Source organism: Aquarana catesbeiana, linkage group LG11 (genome assembly GCF_042186555.1).
Source record: "Aquarana catesbeiana isolate 2022-GZ linkage group LG11, ASM4218655v1, whole genome shotgun sequence".
NCBI lineage: Eukaryota > Metazoa > Chordata > Amphibia > Anura > Ranidae > Aquarana > Aquarana catesbeiana.
In genome coordinates this window covers 218,525,274-218,551,571 of record NC_133334.1, presented here as the reverse complement: position 1 = coordinate 218,551,571, position 26,298 = coordinate 218,525,274, and the positions used below count along the sequence as shown (strand labels likewise).

Here is a 26,298-nt window from a genome sequence, read left to right as displayed (position 1 = left end):
TAGTAGAGCCACAAAAAACTGGTAGTGCTAAGAACCCACAACAAAATGAATGTAGTGTGCTGAAAAGGGTCTGGAAAGTCTTGCTTGTGGAGCCTATGACAAACCTGGGGATTTCTATGTAATTTTCTTGGACCCAAATGAAGACTTTAAGGTTTTCAGATACATTAAAGTAAAGTAAGACAGTAAAACCTTGGATTACGAACCCAATTCGTTCCGGAAACATGCTTGTAATCCAAAGCACTCGTATATCAAAGCGAATTTTCTCATAAGAAATAATGGAAACTCAGATGATTTGTTCCACACCCATTTATTCATAAATCCTTCAGCTTATAGTTCATATACAAAGATTATAGCAATGTGATAGGTTGTGTATAAAATATCCACCCACAATTGGAGGCCTCCACAAGGGGATTAGAAGCTAATTCCAGCAGGAGCTCCAGAGTATAAAAGAGAAGAGACGCACCTCGAAGTGTAGCAATATGGTTACATTTAATGAAATTACAACATTTAGCAACTCACATAGCTGATGATTAAAACAGGCACATCTAAGTATGCAGGCATCCGGGGTAAAGCTGTCCACATACACCGTCCTCCGCACCCGCCAGTTCTCACCGTTGTCAGTCTGCAATCGTGACCGGGAAGACTACCCTGCAGTAGAGCGATCTGAAAGAGTCTTGAAGCGCAGCGTTGAAGGGATGACGTTGATGGCTGTGCAGAGGATGGTCTATGTGGTCAGCTTTACCTCAGATGCCTGCATACTTAGGATGTGCCTGTTTTAATCAACCATATGAGTTGCTAAATGTTGTACCTTCATTAAATGTAACCATATTGCTACAATTAGAGGCACCTCTCTTATCTTTTATTAAAAAAAAAAATTGCTAGTCTTGCAAAACATTCACAGACCAAGTTACTCGCAATCAAAGGTTTTACTGTACCCCCTATTTTAGTTTGAGAACTGTAAAAAGGTAAATAAATAAAAGCCCTGAAACCTTTCCGTCAAACTATGGTGATAACTCCTTGAGTCCAAAGATCTGCCAGGGCAGCATGGAGGTCTGATAGTGTGTGCAGAGAAACAGGCAGGATGTATATCATGCAACAGGGAAGGGGCAGATGGCAGAATTCAGCTAGGGGCCCTGCAAACCATTTCCCTTGCCCAGGCATCCAAGATGCTCTCTGCCCTGAAATCTGCAAAGGCCAGCAGACATCCCCCTTGGAATGTGCTTTATGCTGGAGTTGACTCATCTGCAAGATTAGAAGATTTAGACCCCTTTCACACTGGGGCTGCCCGTGCGTTAGTAGTAAAGCACCACTCATTTTATAATTCATTATAATGGGCAGGGGTGTTTTGGGAGCGCTGTATACAGTGCTCCCAAACCCCCCCAAAGATGCTGCTTGCAGGTCTTTTTCTATAGTCCCGCAGGCGCACTGCCCCATTGTGAAAGCACTTGGGCGGTACGGGAGGCAGTTTTCAGGCGCTATATCTAGCGCTAAAATGGCTGAAAACTGCCTCAGTGTGAAAGTGGTCTTAGGGGTCCAAGGCTTATGACCGACCTGGGCCCCTGGCTTGGGTTTGGCCTTTGAGAGGCTGAAGGTTGAGAGTAATGAAATAACCTTACTTGGCTTTGTAGATCGGGCTTCAGAGGCAATGGGGATTTAAACAAGTCTACATTTTCCTCCATTATTAACTTTTTATTCACGTGCAATTTTATTTTTAATATTTTTAAAAATTTTTTTTTTAGGGGGGGGGGTCCTTTTTTTTTTTGAGAGAGAGAGAGAGAGAAAAAGACTGAAGACAGTAGGAGCAGCAGAGGGGATCTATTTTGACAAGACCACCCCTCTGTGGCTGCCCTGCAGCTCCCAAAGCCGGTGGAGTGGCGGAGGACACAGTGAACAGAAGTGGCGGGGGGGAGGGGGTAACCATTTTGGGTAAATGGCTCTGATCAGTGGCTTATCAGCCACTGATCAGAGCTATCAGTTTGTTCAGCAGGGTCTGAACACTGAAATCCAGGTCCGTACAGCGTATGGACCTGGCCAGCCAAAGGGTTAAAAAAAGGAGAAAAAATAAAAATCGGAAAACATAACATACATGTGACTTTTTTACCCTGTAGAGGAAACAAGATTGTACAGTTTCAGAAAAGCATGCAAAGAAACCAAAAACTTCCACATCCGCCTGAATTACTTACTTCTGAGACCACTCAAGATTCATGCCAGAGTGTTGACTGAATGCCAGCACCATGTCCTGGGGTACAGGGGTTACCACAGGCACAGGGCTACTTGATGGAGTTGGAGCTGGTGTGGCAAAGGCTTTGCGTATCTCATCTGTACTTGCATTCCTTATGAATTGTTGATCATTTACCAAAAGAAGCCTAGAATACAATAGAAGGGTACATTTGGGTTAAAAATCAGCTTTTCATATGTAGGTAGTGAAGGGACGACACAAAGCATAATATTCACATAGACATACTTAAAAACATTTTCCAGGTGCTCACTGCTCCAATTGTAGATTTGAAGGCATTAGACAGAAGAACGGCAACAACTGAAGACCTTGGTTAAGGTCTTTAGTTGTTGAAATTGCATTGTGTAATACCTGTGAAACTTTTTTTGTGAGTTTGCATATCAGCATCCGGGAAAGTCTGGGATACATATGTTGCCCCTGTAGCATTCTGACACCAAAGAGGTAGCAATGTCATGCCCTGAAGACCAGTCACCACTGCCTTTTTTCCAAGCAGGGGTACCTTGCCATCCCTTTGTAGTCCTACAGCAAGCAATGACAACAGCAGCATGTCTCTCCCTGTCCATATGTCCCATCCCACACCTCATGATTCTCCTCTGTCCCGCTCTACTATTTAGCATCCTATAGGAGCCTGTTTAGCTGCACAGGGTGCAGTTAGTGGTTTGGGACTGTCAAAGTGGTTTTGTTGCCAGTATTATAAATATAGTTTATAGTATATAAACCTATAATTTAACCAGGGGTGCTCAAAATATTTGCTCATTTTTTTAGGTCTGTATAATTCTTTGACAGAAATGATGGCCGTTTCTGTATGCATTTGAAACAGGTATGATATACAGTGTAAAAAAAACAGCAGCAAAGTAGTAGCTTCACAGAAAACAGATTGTGTTTTAAATTTGCAATTTCAGGTTACAAAACCCAGGTAACCAGTTACCACAGACAGCAGTTTAATTTATTTTTTTTAAATAAAACTGAAATGTACACGCAAGTAAAAAAAAAAAAGTCCTTAGTCCATATAGACAAAGTTCCAATACCCAAAGCAGTTCTCCAATCAAATAAATGAAGTATGACCAGCATTCACATATGAGAAATCAGTAGTATGTTGATGGGTGAAGGATTTTACTTAATGATTGATAGGCATATACCATCCACCAGAGTCCACACCATGTGAAACACACTCCCCTAGGGGTTCACACTCGCCGAAGGGATGTAATTCAAACTTTTGATGAACTGGACACAGGCAAAACAATGTCCTGGTTGAGGTGAAAGGCAGAAATGATCTTCATTAGGAAGAAGTACTGGGCCTCAGCACCACCTTGTCCAAAATCAGAAAAGATATTTTGGAGGATAAGGCTGCTCCGTTCAATGACTCAACTTGCAGAGGTGATATCTACAAGAAACATCACATTGTGGATGAGGAGTAAAGAATCACTCATGGGTTTGCAGAACCACAGAAGAACGAACAGAGGGAGCTAATTAGGAGACACCCTGTACAAAGATCTTAATTAAAAAATGAGGCCAACAGTCTCTGAAACAAGACAACATAAGCAGACACCTGACCACCCTTGATGGCACAGAGAGGCAAATGCTGATCCACACCCAGCTGTATGAAGGAGAGCGTTTGTGCCACAGAGAATATCCTAGGGTGAAAGTTCCAAGACTCACACCATGAGAAATATCTTCCATGTGGAATGACAGACCTGGTGAGACGTAAACTTCCTAGCATAAGGCTCCATTCACACGTAGGCGATTTGAATAGCGGGCAGAATAGCCACGATTCCAAATCGCAGCAAAACACGGGACGCGTTTGCAATTTCATTACTTCTTGATGGCACCCCAATCGTGTTGCGATTTTGGCATGAAAAATCACACTGTAATCGTGGCAAATCTCAACGCACTAATCTAGTCACTCAAAAAGGAGCAGGAGCTTCTAGTGGGCAACAGTGGTACGTGTTCTGATTTGCCCTGATTGCAGCGCGATTTATCATGCATTAAGAAGTAATGGCATCACACCCTTTAAAAAAAAGAAAAAAAAAAAAAGAAGTAATGGGTCCCACGTTTTGCCACAATTTGGAATTGCAGGCAGAATCACGGCAATTTTGCCCTCGATTCAAAGCGCCTAAGTGTGAATGGAGTCTATAGGATCATGGGAATCACCAATTCAGAGATGATCCTGACTCTCAGAACTGGGCTTCAGCACACCATGCCATTAGAGCCAGATCGTTAGTCAGCCTCAGACAGAAAATCCAACCGATCTGAAAGAGCTAACAGAGGGTCAACCAGGAGTTTTATTACCACATTCTCCACCCTCGGCCAATTCACCTCAATGATAATCACCGGAATGCCCCCATCTCAATCCTGCAAAGCAGCAGAGGGAGAAGTTTCAAGGGAGTATACCGATTCCCAGGGCTTTTTTTCAGCTGGAACTTGGTTCCACCACCTTGGGCTCAGGCCCTCTGCTCCCTGCCTACCACTAACATTTGTAAACACAGAAGTCACCTACAGTGTGCAGGGAGGTACTAGAGCCAGTTGGGTGATTCAGCTTAATGCAGCAACAAAAGTAAGATATGTGGACGATAATGGAGCTTTTAAGGAGGGGGTGGGTTTGCACGGAGAGGTCAAAGCTGAAGATGGGTGAAAGTGGGATGTGGATGGGGGATGCAGAGGTAAGCGGCTGTGGTACAAAACTAAACTCTGCACTCTAGGTGTATCTCCCACACCCCAACTCTGCACTCTGTATGTAATGCACTCCTGGTGTTTAATGTCCCTTAAGATCCTTCCACTGTTAGTGAAATTTGACCACACTATTAACCCACTAGGTGATGAGGTTTGGAGGGGGTGTGGGTGTGTGTGTGTGTATATGAGGGGTTTTAGGGGGGTCATGATTGAGTTCCTGCACCTATTTGCTTAGAAAAAAAAAAGTCCTGCCAATTCCACAAAGGTACTTCTAGAGAATTCCTGGAGACCACCCTGTCCAGTTTTTGTTGAGCTTGCAGGCCAGGAGGTACACATCAGACATCCCCCTCACCTGTGACACAGGTCCTGAAACGCCTCTGGGTATAGGGACTGATCTCCAAAGTCCGGATGCTGCTGGCTGCGGAAGTTTGATTGTGAAATATCCACCACATGTGTAGCGACAGGAAACCCATGCGGGAGATGAAACCGGAAACCTCCAGCAGCCCATTACAGCTATAGCTTAAAGCGACAATTATTTGCTCCAAAAGTTCTATTAACCAGGGGATCATCGCAGTAGTGCCAAGATCTCTTCTAATAGACTTTAACCAAGCAGTCAGAGTTTGGCAAAGTAAAATCAGATCTTAAACATGCCAAAGAGCAGTGTGTTTCCAATTTCTGTAGCGGAAAACTTGAAACAATAGGAAAGTCTTTGCAGTCTTATGGGGTTTAAAACACCAAACCTGGAAGCTTAAGCTGTAGAAGGAACAGATGGATCCTTCTCCTAGTTTGAGTGGCATGCACCATATCAATAAGAGTTTAAACGGTCTCTAAATTTTTGATGTCATAGCATTAGACCAAGACTCCTCAGATGCAAAATGTGATTTGGGCCATAAAGTCATGTATGACTGAAGTAAAAACCTTAGCCGAGAGGACAGAGGAATAGGACACATCTGACAGAGGCGGGGAAGGCTCTGAAAATTGGAAAGAGTCAAGGATCAGGTGGCCAAATGATTCCAGACATCTGTCCCATCAGTGGGCACATAGGCATGCTGCAAGCAGCACTGGAGCTATTAGTAGAGTGTAAGCTGGGGGAACCTGGAAAAGCAGGACTGTCACCTTCTTGTTTATATTCAGACAAGTTGGGACCATGTGGCGATTAAGCATACGGTTTAGGATACAAGGAAAGTCTTCAGGAGCTCATGAAACCAAATACGCTGTGTGGGTCACATGGCTGGAGGTGGTTGCAAGCAGCAAACAAAGATCAGAATTCCATATGCATTTTGGCAATTACAAGAGCAGCAGCACGTAAGATACCTTCGAAGCTGGAAATAGGACAAAGTTCCACAGCATTAACCGATTCTGAAGTCTGGACAAAGCAGGACTTTTTATTTATTTTTATTTTTTTACAGGCGTCCAGCAACCCAAACAAACAAATGAGGTAGCTCCTCGCAATCAGCCCGATCGGCCTATTCAAAGAGCAAGTCTTAAGAACAAATTCTGATGCAAAGGAAGTGGCTCTGTACCCAGAAAGCGCTCTAAGGGCACTTTCACACTGGTTCGCTTTAAAACTGCCAGTAAAACGCCTATGCGTTAATGGAGCTTATTTGCAGCGCGTTTTTTTTTTTTTCTCCCAGGACATGTGACTCAAAAACTGCACCAAAAACGCTTAGTGGGGGTGTTTGTGATGCGGTTCCCATTCATTTCAACGGGAAGGAGCATTTTTGGTGCGGTTTAAAAAGCTCCCCAAAAATGTTCGAAAGATCCTGCCAGCAGGATTTTTCCACCACAACGGAAGCGCACCGCCCCAGTGTGAAAACATTTATTGATTTTAAAGGGAAGCCTTTTTCTTGAGCTTTTCAGGTGCTTTTTTAATGCAAAAGTGCTTGAAATACTACTCAGTGTAAAAGGGCCCCAACTCATTACCAGAATAGTCTAAAAAGTGCCTTATGCCGAGCCCAGTGCCCAAAGGTCACTTCCAGGCTAACCCTACCAACATCCAGTCTAGCAGAGCCCAAACAAAGCACTTTAAAAACCAAACTGGAGGACATCTGGGCCAGATAGCAGCAGCAAATAGAGTAGTTTCCTCAAAAATCTGAGTGAAATACATAAATTGCTTTTTTTTGTGTCCAATGTAGATTCTTTTTCTCCAGTAGTTCATTGGAAGACACAGGACTCAGATATAGCTGCCACTTTGTGGAAGTTGGACAATATGCAAAGCAATAGTGCACAGCTTCATTTAATGGTTTAGCCCTTCCCTGCATGTGCAGTACAAGCTCAGGAGTAACAACCATTTGAGAAGACCCTAGAAATTCAAGGTAACCTTACAAAGAACATTGACGGTGGCAACAGGTTGACCATGCATAAAGATAACCACACGAGGAGCAAGAGCTGTGTTCTTCAATAAACTACTGAAGAAAAGGATTTTACAAATGATAAAATACCATATAGATAAGACCGGCTAATCGGTTTGTATATTGTGCCTAATATGCTGTCGAGTCATACTTACCCCACTGCTTCATTTCCTGGCACTGCTATAAATACCCGAGTGAAAGCACGTACAGGATCATTTGATTGCCCCTCAACTGAAATAAAAAACACAACTCACTATTAGCAATCATTATCGCAGTGATCTGTATATAGACATGTCTATTACTCTCTATGTAAAATGAGCTTCTCTGCATCTCACAAAACCCAAGGAAAACTGCAACAGTACCCCAAGGTTAAGAGAAAAAGTAATAGGCAGCAAGCAAGCACCAGACTCTCCATATAACAATGTCTCCATTGTTTTGGGAGAATGGGAGTGAAGAAACATTCACTAGTCGCTACTACATTTGTGTTGACTGGCAGCAGGACAGGGCCCAGATTCAGGGTTACTTATCTGTGTAAAACAACAATGTTGTAATCCAGATACACAGTCAGTATGAATATATATTGTATATATGATATGAATGTGTGGTGGGGAGTCTTGGCCAAAGCTCTGGACAACCTGGCAGTGTCAGCCCAATCCAGCTGGATAGCAGCGAGTGATGGGATATCATCATTGGGGTATACCTCAAGACATCTCTTTGCAGTTTTTGAGAGGATGGCATTGGAATAGCGGGAGGTAGACTGAGGTTAGGCTGGCATTAGTGAAGCTGGAGGCAGAGTGTGAGTGTGTGTGAGTGTGAGTGTGTGTCTGCAGAAAGGCACAGGGTGAGGAAATGTATGAGGGGCCTGCAAAAGCAGCAGCAGTAGGTGAAGTGGCCTGGTAGGGTTGTATTTTATCAGAGGGGAGCGGGAACCAGATACAAAATACAAAGCACTTGTGGCTGTATTTTTCACTTCAATACCAATAGATTCTGCATCACATTATATTATAGATTGCAAATTTTTTCCATATATATCAATGACCTATTATGAAAGACAGTGAGCCACAGAAACACAGCATCCTTTAGAAAAGGAGATTGTTTTATAATATGCTGTTAATAGTCAATTACAGTATTAACACTCACCTTTAAACACTCCATTAACCACGAAGCAAAGTAAGGTGTTCTGCAAAAAAAAAAAAATATCTCTGTGAGAATAAAAAGGCAGCAAAATGGAGCATCACAGGAACATTTAACACTTGACTGGGGTTTGAGGTTTAAGTGTGTAAAATTAACTATAGTATGAAGAACTACTTAAATAAGCCAATCACACTACATATTTTAAGGTAAATCCAAATAAGATTTTACCATACTAACATGCTCTCGGATGCTAAAGAAACCCATCAAAACAGACTGTGGTATTGCTGAGGTTATTGGATGAGCAAAAGTCATGTAAAGTCTAAGGGGCCCATTAACACACGTTTATTGTGGCAATGCACACTTAACTGTGTGTGATCACAAAAGAGGCAACACACCTTCTCTGTGTGCAGTGCATTCCCCCCCTCATTGTCAATATAATTTATTTACAGTATAGCCAAGCGCACCACAATGTATATATTGTGGGTTGTGGTGCACTGCTCTCTTAAGAAAGGATCATGTATGTTTTATTTTATCCTTTGTGGTAAATTGGCATTCCATTTATAATGACGCAACAGAATGCTTAAGGGGGTAACTGTATGCTAGCCATATGCACTGATTTTTAGTGCTTGTTTAATATTTTCAACATTTAAAAAAAAATCAAATTTTTGCTTCAGAATTGACCAACTGTTCCATATACAGCATTATCATGGATTGAAAATTATAACAAATATTCCAACTCATCCAAATGCATATTCCTACTGAGAAAGCCTGTTGATTGGGTGTAACACAGACATGGAGCGGGGTCAGTCGGGGGCCATCTTGATGTCAGAAGTGAAGGGGGCAAGACAGAGAGGTGCCTGTGTTTGATATTTGCTGTACATTGCATTTGTGAGTGTCATTTTAAATATTGAATTAATGTTTTTACTGTACGGAGAGCATCATCAGTCCCTATTTTTTCATAAATGAAATAACGCTCGTGTGTGGAGGATCCGTGGAATGGTGGAAGCCATCTGTGGTGGAGTGAATTTGGGGCAATCCTGTTTGCAGCCCAGGAGAAGGGCAAAAGCGCATTGGACCCTTGACTAGCCATCGGGGTCTAGTCTGGAAGTGAGCATATATGGTTCATGGGATGTGTATGCATAAGTAGCACTGGTGACCAGTTGCAGAAAATATTGATGCACAGGGATATTGGGATACATGGATAATTTGGTGGAACTGATAATTTGGCGGAAGATCTTACAACTTTGGACTTTATGTTTTAGACTTTATTATTAATTTATAGTGAAGGTTTGTGGGTTGCGTGGCATCTTTTGCTGCATGATTTACTGAGGGGTAGAGTGAAACCACTTTGTGGTGCATGCAACAACGTTATGTTTAATTGATTCTTATGCAAATTTCTACTTCTGTTCATATGTTTGATGATTAGTGATAATTAGTTTTTTTGTTTTTTTTTAAATGGTGGTAGTTTACATTTTTTTATGTCCCATGACATTAATGTATGTTTATCAAACACCTAATTCTGTAAAAAATGCACTTAAATTTCAATGAACTAAAATAGTATATTAACCCATTTTTGGTAAAATGTAAAAGATGAGGTTGTGTTGACTAAATAGATACTAAACATTTCAAGCCTTAAAATTGCGTGCACCTGTAAAGTATCAACAAACTCAAAAATGTTCCACAGATGGTGGCGCAAATGCTTTTAACAAGTCATCAGTTCAGAGTTAACCATGAATAATGGCCCAAGAAATATTGGTCTTATTCCAGTGTGCCCAGCGATACCAAACCTGTATTTATCCACTTCAATACTGGGCGGCACTTTCACTCCCTTTCTGCTCAGGCCAATTTTGATCTTTCTTAAATTTTTAAATTTTAAATTTTTATAATTTTTTAAAAATAAAAACAGAGCTTTCGTTTGGTAGTATTTAATCAGCAGTTTTTTTTCTTTATTGCTAAACGAACGAAAAAAGACCGAAAATTTTGAAAAAAAAAAAAAAAATCAAAAAACGTTTTCTTAGTGTCTGGTATAAAATTTTGCAAATAAGTAACTTTTCTTCTGCACTGATGGGGCTGCACTGATGATCAATGCCCTAATTATCAGTGTAAATGTGCCCTGTCAGCCTTGTCGATTATCTGCTCTCCTTTCCTCACACAGTGACAGCGCATGAGTAAAGGAATGGCGATACTCGTCAAGTTTGTTTATATGTGATCAGCTGTGATTGGACACAGCTGATCACATGGTAAAGGGCTGCCGTGATTGGTCCTTTACCTCGATCTGTGATCAGCTGTGTCCAAAGGAGACAGCGGTCACAGACTGCGCCCGATGGGGCGCGCAGGAGACGTGTTCTGGGAGAACAAGAGAGCCATGCTATAGCCGTCTTTCGGCTATGGCGCAGTATTAGGGTGCTTAAGCGTTTATGTATGAAGGTGCATGCATTTACGTACATACTGTATATGCATGTAATTGGGGAGGGGGGGGAATTTTGATCTTTTTGTTTTTTTTTTTTTTTACTTAATAGTACCCTATTTGATATTGATAGGGCACCAATTGCAGGTTTTCTTTAAGGAGACATCAGAGGTTTATTAGACTTCTTTTGCTGGGGGCAAGTCAGCACAAGTCTGACCAAGGGAGTATAGGCAGGCTCGTGCTTATAAGTAGAATGTAAAAGAAGCAAACTGACCATGCTGGGATTGATGTGCTTACATGCTTAGCATGGTCTGTTTGAAATAGGAAAGCAGGGGGGACTGACAGGATTACCAGGTATTTCTCGCAAATTAAGCAATGCAAAGAGAACAGGATACATTTTTCATACAAGTACATTGCAACAGACATATCAGGAAAGTGAAATGTTAAAAAGGTAACATACATTTTATATAAATAAATGCAATACATGCAAAGTATAAAAACATCTTTTGCCAAGACCTACAGTATACTTTTGAAATAATAAGTGACTTGAGTGAATGTAGAAAACCTCGGATTCAGCATTAGATTAGTGAAGTTTATACACTCACAGTCTCAGTAGTGACGTCCACAACAAAGGAGTTCAGATCATGCTGCGTCCGTGGAAGTTCATTCAAGAAGCTAACAACATTGAGACGTTTGTGCTTGAGAAGTTTAGATCGAAGTGCTGAGAAAGAGAAGGCAAATAATTCAGAAATAGAACATCTCATAAGTAAAATATTTTTTGCTTCCAAGAGAGAATACACTTACTGAGATCTCGGGGTTCTCGTAGTCTCTTTAAATTCCTGCTGTTAGCAAAGTAATCTCCCAGACTGCTCCTGTAGCAATACATACATCATATTAAAAGATATGAAACTTGGTGGGTGTGTGTGTCTATTAGTTCTTAGAGTTTGGAAAGAGGGCTACACACCTGGCAGGGTTCTGCCCGGATACATTTGCAATGCTAAGAGAGCAGCAAGCTTCATCATGATAAACATTTAGCAGGCCTTGGCGATCTTCACCATCAAAGATAGCATAATATCTGCAGAAGTAAATAAATACTCTATTCAAACCATAGTCAGGCAAAGAGGAAAAAAAAAAAAAAAAAAAACACAACCACACAGCAACTGCCAACTAAGGCTGTAATTATTGCACAAGTATTTTTGACACAACATTTTTAATACAAATTCAGGGGAAACTTATGAAGGTTATGTAGATGAAGATTAAAAAAAAAAAAAAAAAAAAAAAAAAAAAAAGCAAAATCAAAATCAAAACAACCGATGCAGCTCCTTTACAATATAATGCAATTCCTGCATAATCTACGTCAGAATTACAGAATAAAAGCAAAGACGTGTAAAGTGTTTAAGAGCAGGACCGCACTTTGGAAAGGCATTTTGATATGGTGGTATGGCTTTATACATTAGCAAATGTACGCAAAAATTGGACAAAAACTTTTGTAGATACAGCGGGTAAAATAAGTATTGAACAGGTCAACATTATCCTAGGTAAATATATTTCTAAAGGTGCTATTGACATGAAATTTTCGCCACATGTTGGTAACAACCCACACATACAAAAAAAACAAAACAAATAAGTTCAGAAATTAAATTATGTGTAATAAAATGGAATGACACAGGGAAAAAGTATTAAACACTAACTAAAATGTATTTATTACTTCCTACAAAATCCTTTTTTCATAATGACAGCTTCAAGACGCTTCCTGTATAGAGAAACTAGTCACATGAATTGCTCAGGTGTGATTTTGGCCCATTCTTCCACACAGTCTTCAAATCTTAAAGGTTCCGTGGGCCTCTTCTATGAACTCTGATCTATAGTTCTTGATATAGATTTTCTATTGGATTCAAGTCAGGTGATTGGCTGGGCCATTCTAGCAGGTATAGTTTCTTTCGTTGAAAACAACTGAGACTTTCCTTGGCTTTATGTTTGGGATCATTGTCTTGCTGAAATGTCCACCCTTGTTTTATCTTCATTATCCTGCTAGATGGCAGCAGATTTTTATCAAGAATATCTTGGTACATTTTTCCATTCATCCTTCCTTCAATGACATGAAATTTGCCAGTACCAGATGTTTAAAAACGGCTCCAAACCATGGTGTTCCCACCTCCAAACTTCACTGTTAGGGGGTGTTTTTGGGGTGATGTGCAGTGCCATTTGACCTCCAAACATGGGGTGTATTATGGCATCCAAAGAGTTCAATTTTGGTCTCATCTGACCAGACTATATTCTCCCAGTATTTCACAGGCTTGTCTAAATGTTGTGGTGCAGCAAACTTTAAATGAGCTTCCAAAAATGCTTTTTCTTCAGCAATGGAGTCGTGCGTGGTGAGGGTGCATACAGGCCATGGCGGTTAAGTACATTACTTATTGTTTTCTTTGAAACAATTGTACCTGCCAATTCCAGGTCTTTCTGAAGCTCTCCACAAGTGGTCCTTGGCTCTTGGGAAACTTCCGATAATTCTTTTTAATCCTCTGTCAGAAATCTTGCGAGGAGCACCTGGTCGTGGCCAGTACATGGTGAAATTATATTCTACTTCTGGATTATTGTCCCAACAGTGCTCACTGGAACATTCAGTGTAGAAATACTTTTACCCATCATGAGAGGTTTGTGTGACACATTGGTAATGAGACACCGTTTTTATATTTTTGAGGAGTTCATTAAATTGGTTCTAAAAGCAAAAAGTTTTTTTTAGATTAATTCAGTCTCTGCATTAAAGAATAAGTTCACCATCTTTAATATGTTACACCCGTAGTCAGGGTGTAAAATGTTATTAATGTAGCAACCCCCACATGCCCAGTCTGAGATTGCACCCATGGTCTGCTGATCATGGGTGCAATGCTTTACAGGCTCCTAATAATAAATGCACATTTTTACCTGCAAAATTATGTGCATTTATGGTCATTTTACAAAGGTGAACTTATCCTTAAGGCAGGGGTAGGCAACCTTAAAGAGGTGGAGATCTACCTGAACAACATGGAAAAGGTCAAAAATCACCGGGCACAGCGTTGCCTCCTCACACCCGATTTAAACCTCAAATTGCCATACTACTGTGTCACAATCACGTGCATTGGATGGCAATCATGGGCTTAAATCAGGTGGTAAGGAGGCAACATATCGTCTCTTCACCACCTGTCAAATGCACTGATTGTTTTTCAGATGAGCAGCAGTGCCTGCTGCACTTGTGACTGAGCCACTTTCAGAAAGTGCACCAAACCCGCAGGATATAATAGAAATCTATGGCTAAACGCAGCAAACCCACAGTAAAGCTGCAGGTACACTGCACTACACCCGTGAGGGTAATCCTTAGCACATCAGTGTGAAAGCAGCCCTATACTATTTTCTCCAGCATATTGTTTCACACTGACTTGAAGATCTTTCCTGCTGCTGTCACCACTCTGGAGACCGCTAGCCGGGATAAGAGGAAGAGTGCAGTTGGTATCACTCTATATGGGACAGGAGCTGGCACTGCAGAGGAGGCTCCCCACTACAGCTCCAACTTTACAAGAAGTCCCTCTGCATTGCACTCTGATGCTTTGGGATGGCGGGTCAGCAAACCCAGACCGCGATCTACAGGTTGCTGACCCCTCGCTTTAAGGTAAAATACCTTTCAACAGCAGCTCCCCCACAACCCCCTAAATACTTACCCAAGTCCATTCTTGATCCAGAGCTGTCCCATCTGCACCAACTCTTCTCCCCTCTTCCTGCACTCACAGACTTTGCTGATGGCAGCGGGAGCCATTGGCTCCTGCTACTGTCAATCAATTCCTGTGAAAAAGGAGTGGGGGCTTTCAGCACCAGCACTATAATAAAAATAAAGCTGTGTTGCCAGAGTGAATTGAGGAATTTAAACTAACCTGTAAATTCCATATCTTGGAGTACAGTACAAGACACAGGCTGAGTACCTTAATTAAAGCCTCAGAATTGGACCAATTCTGACACAATTGCACCAGACTGAACTTGCTACACAATGTATATGAACAAGACCCTTCTTGGCAGATGCTACTTTATGCTGTTGGCATGTCTGCTATGTCTCTCACACATTGCCAACAGTTTCGCTATGCTTCACCACCACTGACTGAGCCTCCAAGGATAAACTGGAGTGGACTTTCAGCAGGAGATAGCGGAACATACATATATGCCCAGTTGGCCCAATACCATACTGCTTTTTTGTTTCAATATGCTCTATGTTTTATGTATACTTTGTTGTATTACTAGATGCATAACGAATGAAACCCTTAAAATAGTAACTACTTCCGAATGTACCACATTGTTATACAGTTCATACTTTGTAATGCTTGTACACCATGGTGTTATCTTTAATAAAAATTTTGAACACAAAATATAATTGCTAATACCTGTAAAATAAAAAAGAGCCCTGGATGCAGATGCTGTCTGAACAAAATAAAAGCTAGTGTCAATCATCTTTGACCTACCACCTACACCTAATTCATTCACAAAAAATACACATCTGATGTTCAGTAATGATTTTATAGGGAGCTGTAAAACAGTTTTAACATTTAGGGTGGCCATACATGGTCAAATTTCTTGTACAATTTTCTTTAAAATTTACCAAAAACCATATATGAGGTCAAAACTAAACAATTTCAATTGTATCCAATTAGGCAGGCCCTTGCACTACATAGTTCAAAGTGTTTGTAAACCAAAAACTAAGGTCCTGTTCCTTTAAAGGAATGAACAACACAGTGCTTGTGCTGTGCAATACTTCTCTTCCTAACTGGTAATAAACCTGGTTGATCCTGCCAGTTCCGGAATCCCCCTGCTTCTGCTGACCACGATAATCATGGCTGCTGAGCCCAGACTACCGTGGTCAGTTTATGTGCCTCGTCAACCGCATTCCTGCTCTCTCCTCTGATAGTCTCCCCCCTATCATGAGATCGATTTCCTCCCCGACCTTCCCGCCTCTATTCGGCTGCATAATGCAGCACATAGGAAAGGAATCCCATGCAGATATGCAGTCATTAATGAAAGTAAGGTTTGTTAGAAATGAACAGGGGAAATACCTTTTCTGACACTGCAGCCGGGCAATCACATGGTTCTCCTGTGCTGGCCAGCCTCCCTCTATGGAGAGAAGCAGGAGGGGCAGAGATTACCCTGTGACATCAGTTGGCCAGCAGAGGGGAATCTCAGCCCCTCCCACTTCTCTGTAAAAAAGATCGAGGCTGGCCAGCACAGGGGGATCATGTGACTGCCCAGCTGCAGTGTCAGAAAAGGTATTTCCCCTGTTCATTTCTAGCAAACACTTACACTTTCATTAATGGCATCATATCTGCTTGGGATACATGTAAAGTCACTTTAGTGACTTTACAAACACTTTAGGGTAAACCTAAAATGAAAATTGCACAACAAAAAAATGAATATGTATGGCCAGCCTTATACTTTAATTTAAATTGCTGTTCTGAAACCTTTTTAGTCATGTGACTGGCACAGCACTAATCAGGGCTGTGCAGACACAGGCGCACAATGTCTTAATAGAAGCCTCTCCCAAAGATCCTTCCCTGCAGATGCCAAAGAACAGGGAAAGATGTGACCACACAATAGAAAACTCAAGATAAAAAACCTATATGAGCTCTACCAAACACCAATTGAGTACCTATAAAAATAGCCCATTGTACATATCGAATATGCAAAAAGTTTATTGTATCAAAAGCATAGAAATAGCCAACATTAAAATCCAAAATCATTTAATCGTGACATTTGTGCAGATAAAACTCCATGTCCACCATACATGCCCACATCCAATGACCAGTCATGTATAAATGGGAACTCCAGTGTATGAAACACAGTGATAAAACAGACGCCCTCAATCGTGCCAGTACAGAGGGAAGATTAATGTATACACATATAAAAAGGTCAGTGCTTGGCAGAATTCCTGCAAGGGATGTATGAAATAAGTCCTGGACTTGTGAAAACCTGACATCGGCACACAATAGTGTTATCCGATGAAGTGATAAGGAGGTAGCTGAAAAAGCATGAAATAATGAACAGTGGTCCAGAGGAGGTATGTTAATAAGGATCACAATCTGTAGATCACAGATCGCCATGTAAATATAAAAGGCTGTAATGGAATCATGTCCTGAAATCACCTCCCTCACACTGTGCTAAGAATCAAAAACCAAAACTTGCGTGCAGGCTGCCAATCCCACAACAATGCTTTATGGCAATTAACACCTCTCTGTTTAGTATCACTTTAAAGAAGTAGTAGTAGGGCAAAAAAAAGGTAAATGGTGTATAACATGCTATTCATACTCAAGTCACTATGAGATTTGTTTTCTGTATTCTGCAAGAAAAAAAATTGGTTGATCCTGCTGCTCTCTATCTCCACCTTCGTGTTGTGTCCCTAATTCAGCTAGAGATTTTGCAGCTGTAGTGAGTTTCTCTGTTGAGCATTTCCTCCCTATCCCATCTGAGCAGCCCATGTGACTATACAGTCACACATGTGGGCGTATACCCAGTGGTAAAATTAAAGCCCACCCACTCCCTCCTTTTCCATGCTCACTAACCAGCTAAACACAATGGGGGTGGGCTATTACATGTAGATCAATGGAGGCTTCACTTCCCTCTTATTCTGAGACACAGGCTGGAGAGGTATGACACAGCCTGTGACTGGCAGAAATCTGCCCACACCATGTTATTGCCAAAAAATAACAAAGATTTGATTTCAAATGTATATTCGTATGACAATTTAAGAGTTTTTTGATATTTATTTTACTCTGTATTCCAAAGGCTGTAGTGTGTTTTTATGTTGAACATGTGACCAGCAGCAGACAACTAGAAGCTCCTCCTGCTTATGCTTCCCTGCAGACAGGCTGGAAAAGATCGGGTCATGTGGCAGCTGTATATATCGATTAAGAAAAAGGTACTTCGTTTTTTTTTTTCCTATTACAATAATTACAGTGTCATCATCCATATACAGAAATAGAAGGGACAATGTAAATTAAACTGTGTGTGTTCAGTATCACTAAGTTTTACTTACTGTTGAAGAAATCGCAAAACTATTGCTTTAATGTTATCTGTAGACAGGTAGCTGCCCTAAATGAGAAGAAGAACATCATGAATATTGAACAAAAAAACAAAAAACAAAAAAAACTGTTCAATGCTTGGTAAAGTCAACCAATACCTCACCTTACATGGAGGAAGTGTGGTGGGGGTTTCTACATCAAAAGTTATTGGTGGAGGAAGCTCGTGTCCATCCTGCGATGACGCAAAAGTAAAAGACACAAGGTTAAATGTGCTCAAAATGAAGCCTTACTCACTAAATTGATATTCTCCATGAAAGAATAAACCTCTATGCACTATACAAGGGTACACCGCTTTAAATGTGTCCCTCAGCATATTTAAAGAGGACATGGGTCTGTGTAACATTGAGATCGATATCATTCAACCTCTGCAGAGAAATAATTGTAGATACCCTTGGTGCCCCATAGTTGTTCCTCAGCTAATAGGCTGCCTTAGTATAGCAAGCAAGCTAGACCCAGACCTTGTACAACCCCCTCAGCTCTAATTACTAAACCAAGGGCTGCATATTGTTCAAATCTGAACATTGTGTCCTCAAAGTTTTGGAAGTGTCCAATTACCTGAAGGTACCAGCCTTTAACCCAGGGTCTATGAATATAAACCCTGTGCTCTGCACTATACTATTAAGATAAGATGATATTCTGTCATGGAAAACCTATAACAAAACATCAAACAAATAATTAGTGTCTCACCAGTCGCAGTAGTTTTGGAAAGCGTTCCCTCATAGCACTGTCAACCAGAGCAGGTAAAATCCGGACGTTGACAGCCAAAGAAACAAATAGAAAAGGTTAGTAGCAGCACACAAAGACCCCCAACCCACACTTTGAGCACCATGACCAAACCTCTATCATACCATACCCTAGTAGAGGGGAGACCCACACTGATCTCTGTTGTGAGAAGAGAGAAGTGCAGCCCCGCAGTCTGCCAGGACTTTGCTGATGAAGGACACTGATGAATAAAGACTTCCTATACAATATTAAATCTGTGCTTCTATACTGCCTCTACCCATCTTCCAGCAAATACCCTAACTCCACAGAGCTGAATAAAAGGTTGTCACAACATCATGGGGAACGTAAAGACAGCAGTCATAAAAGGTAAATGCTTATTTACACCAGTTACATCAACCAGTGTCAATGGATTTATATTTCCCTCCAATACTTTTATCGAGATGAACATGTATGCAACATTTCTCCACAGCTGGGTCATGTAATGAGAACCATGCAGTAACATTACTAGGGACTGGTACAAAATTTGAAAATCAAATGGTTAATTAAGTGCTGCAGATATGGTTTAGAGATAAAAAAAAAATTGTGTGGCATATATCTGCATACATAAATTGGAATAAATGTAGAATACAGTGGCATTTTCAGCTCTAGAGGCAGAAACCTCTAATACAGAAATTTCCCAATGATTAAAATAAACCATGTCTAATCAGCAAATGTTTACTGAATGCAATACATATACATGATTTGGGGAACTTCTTTACAAATGTAATAGGTTGGAAAGATGGTAATAAGTAAAGGATACTAGAGAGACAATGGAAAGATATTTGTGGTATGGATGGGTAATGAGTGATTTAAATGAATGGCAGAGAGGGAAGACTTTAGGCTGTGGTAAAAAGAGGAATGGTGTATAGTGAGAAGCACAAGCATAGCCTCTGTCAACACAGGAAAATGAGATTTTTACAACCTCCAGTTATTCCAGTCTCCATCTTCTCCACGTTAGGCCCTCCTATCTCAAAGCACAGCTGGGGTTATGTGCAGGATCACCCCTCCAAGCACAGTTGGGGTTATGTGCAGAGTCACCCCTTTTTACAGCAACTCCTATCCGAGGGAGCCCCATCGACTGTGCACAAGGCACAACTGCTGGTGTTTTGTTTTTGTTTTGTTTTTTTTCCTTATCCTTGACGATTTGTGGAATGCCAAGCCCACCTCCCTGGCAAGGAGGGTACAAGTCATTTGTGAGACTGACAAAGGGTAAAGGTGCATTCTTTGGGCGTAATGCAGCATCCAACCTCCTTCAGTGATCTTCTCGTGGCTGTTAGCAGGTCTGCCTTAGGTTGCTCCCGCATGGGGAATCTTACCCGTCATAGACCAGACAACCACATTGAAAGGAGGCATTAGTGAGTTCATGAGGGTTGAATGAAGGGGCTTTCACAGAGACAAGAGTTTTAAATATGATAATCTTATTTCTGGCTGAGATAAAAGGAGGTATAACAAAAGGCAGGTTATTGAACCTGAAGCCCAAGGAGAAGATGTGAGATAGAACAATGGGTAATGGTTAACCTGTGGACTTGAAAGGACTGTACCACATGAAGAGGGTGGGAAAAAAGCAAAGATGAATGTGGAAATAAAATGGTGAGATGTGCAGCAAAGGGGAAATGGAAAAAAATCAAGTGAAATAGCTTATTTGGTAGACACTAGTGTTGCTTGTGTGCCAGAAAAAACAAAAACAAAAAATTAATGCAATACAAAGAAGGAGATGGAGCCGAAGCCCTTTTAACTGTACATGCCACATGTGATTTTATAAACATTGCTATAAAATTATAGCTGAAGCTACAAGGCAGGGTGGGAATCCTATCAAAATAAAAACACCAGTTCTGTAGAACAGGCTACAGGATGTGGTGCAAAAATAGCACTGAAATTATATTTTCCAGTAAGTTTTCCCTGCATGGATCTCACCAGACAACACTCTGCTTCAAAAAGGAGAAGTGCAGGCTATGTCACACTGCAGAATGCCTAACATAACTGCAGACAATATCAGAGCCAGGCCTCTACAGGTTATGTATTTAATGCATAAGTGTATGCAACACTAGTGTTAGAGTGAAAGTCACATGAGAATGTCCCGCCCAAAACGTTAAAAAAAAACAAAAAGACACTAACTTATGGGTCAGGTAATTTAGTAAGGTGCAATAAACCAAAAGACAAATGAGTATATAAAATTATACTAAAATGCGACATTACTATCGGGTTAAAAGACAACAGTTTTGGTATGTTAAATACCATTACATTTTACATAGTACAGAAGTAAAATTAATTACTGCTATCCAGTGAAATACTGAGACTAATACCTAATTTCTGCCCATCTCTTCTTGTTCTTTTACCCCATATATTTTCTCAGTCACCTTTTTTACATTACCCCAACACTTTTTATAGATTACAGTATGTCAACCTTCTGTTCATAGACCTGTAGAAATGCCCCAAATATTTGGCTAAATTGTTTTTGCTTCTTGGGACATGCAATCCCCATTTCTGAGATAGGGTAAAATAAAGTAGCTGTTTTTAGGAAAGGGATTTATTAGAAATGTACTTTTACCATTTACATTTTTATATGCATGGTGAATAATCTCTACTAAATTAAAATCTTTTTGCCAAACAATTTATAAATGGCTCAATGGGAAGAGCCACAATAGGGAAAAAAAAAAAACATTGGATAACATTATGTACATGGACTCCAAACTCACCGACAAGTTGAAAAACACAAATGAGTTGCTCTTATCCCATAACGCTCGCCAGTTGAGTGTAAAACTCACAGCTGTAACCCCCAATTCACTTCTGTGGAGCTCAAGATTCAAGTTTTTATTGAAGAAACATTTGGAAATCAGTTTCAAAGGCTGCTTTAATGTATTAAGAAAACCAACCCTGAACAAGGAAAAGCCAGGCAGCTCGGGTAATAGTCAAGGCTTAAGGAAAACCTCTTTCAGACACATATTGTGTCAAAGGTAAGAAACTAACAGACTGACCTGATATATAGACTCTGTTCTCGGAAACTGTCGCAGAGTGGGTTTCCATCTAACCACAGCATTTCGAGCTTCAGACCTTTAATCCTATCCAGATCCTTATCCGTTCTTAGCTACACAAAAATGAACAGTAGGTATACAATTATTACAACGGTACATTATATTCATCTGTGCTAAAACATCATTTAAAAGAAGTATGGGATAAAAAAAAAACAAAAAAACACATACTCACCTGTATGTGGATACAGCATCTGCCCGCTCCGTTCTCTGTCTTGGAACTCTCAGTTCTTGGTCTTCAGTGAGCGGTGACTGTCAGTATTTTGACAGTGGGACTCTCCACTGTCAGAATACACTGATTAGCAGCTGCAGATTGACAAAAGATCGCCAACACTCCCTTCAGACAGAAGTTGATCTAACAATCAACTTTTGTCAAAAAAGGGATGTCCACACGCGACTCACAAAACATCTGGTTATTCCCCCCCAGTTGACATAGGTGCGATGCGAGATCCACTGCGGGTTTCTGCAACGCACCTGACTCGCAAGGCAGTTCACACTGCCATATGCGTACAGCTGGGAGTGTCAATACGATGTTAATGACACCCCCATTTCAGATCGCGTATCGCAGTGCAAACTGACAGTTCAGACAGGAATCGGATCACATGGGTGTTAACACCCTTGCGATCCGATTCTGATGCCATCCAAAAAAGGGTCCTGTGCGAGTCTGGTCTTTGCAATGCAAATTCAGCTATACTATCTGGCTGAAATCGCATCGCACAGACATCCCATATGATTTGCAGTGCAAATCACATGCGATCTCACACAGCGCACCAGTGTGAATACAGTCTCCCTGCTTAAGCAGATGAATTTCAATCCATCTATGGCCAGCTTTAGAGGTCAGGCATCAGTTTTGTCTGCACAGAGAAATTCTAGCAATTGTTTTGTAGAGAAACAACCTATCAGAAGCAGACTTATAGTCATTACCACTCTATAATCCTTGCATGGAAGCAGTTACTCACTTTATGAGACTGCTGCGGCTTGAAAACAGTTCAGATTGTATTTAGCTTAGCTAGCAGAACTGAGATTTTATCCACATAGGATTGCTTTTAGATAGTCTTGCTAAGAAAATATTTTTTGCATATGCATGTAACCACCCTTTAAAAAAAATTTAAAACAAAAGACCGGTTTCCAGAAGTCATATGTCTCTGTAAAAGCACAGTTTTGTATACTTCTTTGTATGGGTAATTATGTAGTGATTACATTGGTCTTGTTGTGTGGCCTGTAAACTCCAGCTTCCCTATTTATACCTATATTAGAACTCCAGCTTATTTTTTTCCATACAGAAGGTTTCGGTGTCTTATTGAAACTCATTTACAGTTTCAAAATGCAAAGAAAGCATTCATCCCATCTTTGACTTCAAGGCTCTCAATGCGTAGTACATACAAGGTTTCAAATTGAATCTACTCATTTATTGCCCTCCTTCACTGTTAAAACTTCTTGGCTTCTATTTACACTAAAATTTGAAGTTTGTGTCAAATATTCAGAAATGGTGAAGAACCTGAGTTAATGAAAAAGTAAAACTAAAGCAGAGTCCCTATATAAAATATAATATATTACATAAATAGTGAACCTAATTGGACAATATAAACTCTATATATGGCAAATGTCATGTACAAGTAACAAATATTATATTAGATAGTTTAAAAAGTATAAATGGTGAAGTCCACAAACATAGTTTAAATGAACGAAAACAAGAATTCGTGAAACATCACATAAATTTACAGTAAAATAACACAATCAGAAAATGGTGAAAGGAATATATAAAATTATAAAAGCTTAACCAAAGTCCCAATTGTAATATTCAGTGATTCAGAAGACATCCATGTGGGTATGAAGATATATTGTAGGCGTGAAGCTGTGAAGAAAGGCCCTTCCGCCAAACAGACTTGTACACCCAAAGTGAGTATGTAGTCTCCATACCCGGCAAAAATGACCACAACAGCGGTCTCACCAAGCACAGGGAATTCGGTCTCCCAAAAACCTAATAATGGATGTCCCCAACTCCTGGATCTTTATCACTCGAAGACATAAACAAAAATTGCGCCCATAGCGCAGTATTTAAAAGAATAATTTATTGAACTCAAATAAATTGCACTTACGACATGGAGCTCATAAACGTGCGGTGTGTCAATATATAATATGGCGGCGTCTCCTCGGGCTTCCTCTGCCTGCTAAACCATCAATCTCCGTAGAGACAAAACGTGATGATGTCAGTATCACAGGCCCACCCTACGCGTTTCATCACAATAGGACGTCGTTGGGGGATTTGTGAATTTGTGACCACGTGCGTCATTTAAATAGTAGCGCGGCGCCATCTTAACTAGGGGCCGCTGCAAGATGGTTTAGCAAGCAGCAGGCAGAGGAAGCCCGAGGAGAAGCCACCATATTATATATTGACACACCGCATGTTTATCAGCTCCATGTCGTAAGTGCAATTTATTTGAGTTCAATAAATTATTCTTTTAAATACTGCGCTATGGGTGCAATTTTGTTTATGTCTTCGAGTGATAAAGATCCAGGAGTTGGGGACATCCATTATTAGGTTTTTGGGAGACCGAATGCCCTGTGCTTGGTGAGACCGCTGTTGTGGTCATTTTTGCGGTTAAGGAGACTACATACTCACTTTGGGTGTTTGGAGGAAGGGCCTTTCTTTACAGCTTCACGCCTACAATATATCTTCATACCCACATGGATGTCTTCTGAATCACTGTCTATTACAATTGGGACTTTGGTTAAGCTTTTATAATTTTATATATTCCTTTCACCATTTTCTGAATGTGTTATTTCACTGTCAAATTTATGTGATGTTTCACAAATTCTTGTTTTCATTCATTTGAACTATATTTGTGGACTTCACCATTTATACTTTTTGGACTAATATAATATTTGGTACTTGTACATGTCATTTGCCATATATAGAGTTTATATTGTCCAATTAGGTTTACTATTTATGTAATATCATATTATATTTTATATAGGGCCTCTGCTTTAGTTTTCCTTTTTCATTAACTCAGGTTTTTCACCATTTCTGAATATTTGACACAAACTTCAAATTTTTGTGTTTTTCCTCACAGTGTTATTAGCTCTGCACCCACCCTATGTTTTCAACAGATTTGAGTTTTGGTGCTGGCAGCTTTATTTAGTTGATTTATTTCAATTTTTTCTTTTTCACATATTGTTTTTGAGCGCAACGTTAGCCATTTGGTTCTTTTTCTATTTACACTAGGTATGCGCATTTACAAAATCCTATCTTTCCTGGTCATCAAGGATTTCTTAGCTTTGCTGTTGGAGACAGCCACTATCAGTTTGTGATCTCTACCCTTTGGCTTTGTGTCTGTGGCTATGTGTGTTTACAAAAGGCCTTTGCACAAATTCTGGGTCTTCTAAGTTTCAGAGGTTTTTCTGTCACTGGGTGCTCCCATTGAACCCTAATGTGTCAATCACAATTAGGACCTTAGAGAACCTTGGGTGGCTCCTGAATATTGAGAAGTCTTTATATGTCACAACGCTTAAAATTACTTGTGCCTTCTCCTGGATACCCTTAAGGCCAACAACATCTTCCAGCCCCAGGAAAAGTTGCAACACTGCAGAGTCAGGTTCAGCAACTTCAATTCCAACGTCAGCCTACCCCTGCAACTTCGTGCAAATGCTAGGACTGTGAGTATACACCTTCAAGGTAGTTCCAGTTGCTCAACTGTACACATGAACCCTGAAACAAAAAATCTCACAGCGTGGGACAAATACAGTCTCTCTGGATAAGAGTTACACTCAAACTAAAGAGGTCAATGTCAGGTGGCCTTCTGACCCCATGTTATTGGAGGTGAAATGTTTCCCCCCCCCATAACAATGGAAGAAAATCATAAGGACGCCAGTTCGGGGGTTGAGGGTAGAATTCTCAGGCCCTCTGTTCAGGGTTGTTGGCATCAGGAGGAATCAATGCTTCTAGTTAACATCCTGAAGCTATAAGCAACTCACTGGTTGGTAGTTGTTTATTAGAACCCACCTTCTGACCAGTCATTCAGTCCAAATTCAATCAGACAATGTCACTGCAATGTCTTACATTAATTAACAGTAAATACCAGGATTGTTGGTGCAGCAAGGGGTGTGTGTGTGTGTGTGTGTGTGTGTGTGTGTGTGTGTGTGTATATATATATATACAGTCTTTCCCGCCAGGTCTTAGGTGGAGTATCATGTTACAACGATCTGCAGTGCACATTCCCAGAACAGAGAACTGGCAGGAGGATTTTCCTCGCAGACAATTTCTGGACCTAGGAAATAGTCTCATCATCTAGAGGTGTTCAAGAACATAAGTCAGTGCTGGAGAACACTGGATTTGCTAGCTTCTTAGCTCACCAAGAAGCTGAACTTATTTATCTCCAGGAAGCAAGACGTACCAAATGCACTGGTGGGACAAGGGGATCAGCATACCCTGGTCTACCCTTTTCCTCCTCTAAAGCTGCTACTTTGTCTAATTACAAGGACTGAGGAAAAAGACATTCCAGTCAGTCATTCTCACAGCTCCAGATTAGCTCTGGAAAGCACACTGACCTTATTAGTCTGTTTTACTATGTTCCATGGACTCTAATGCCCCGTACACACGGTCGGATTTTCCGATGGA

General features: G+C 40.6%; 1 protein-coding gene across 1 annotated transcript in view; it reads right to left on the bottom strand.

The window, feature by feature from the left end:
* NXF1 (nuclear RNA export factor 1) overlaps positions 1 to 26,298 on the bottom strand; it is a gene marked incomplete in the record, with an annotated part of 77,592 nt that overhangs the window by 6,232 nt on the left and 45,062 nt on the right. The window contains 10 exon segments of the mRNA XM_073605320.1: positions 2,184 to 2,366; positions 7,413 to 7,488; positions 8,398 to 8,437; positions 11,404 to 11,519; positions 11,603 to 11,670; positions 11,763 to 11,873; positions 17,844 to 17,899; positions 17,993 to 18,061; positions 18,577 to 18,613; positions 21,627 to 21,736. Coding sequence (XP_073461421.1) covers positions 2,184 to 2,366; positions 7,413 to 7,488; positions 8,398 to 8,437; positions 11,404 to 11,519; positions 11,603 to 11,670; positions 11,763 to 11,873; positions 17,844 to 17,899; positions 17,993 to 18,061; positions 18,577 to 18,613; positions 21,627 to 21,736 — 866 coding nt within the window.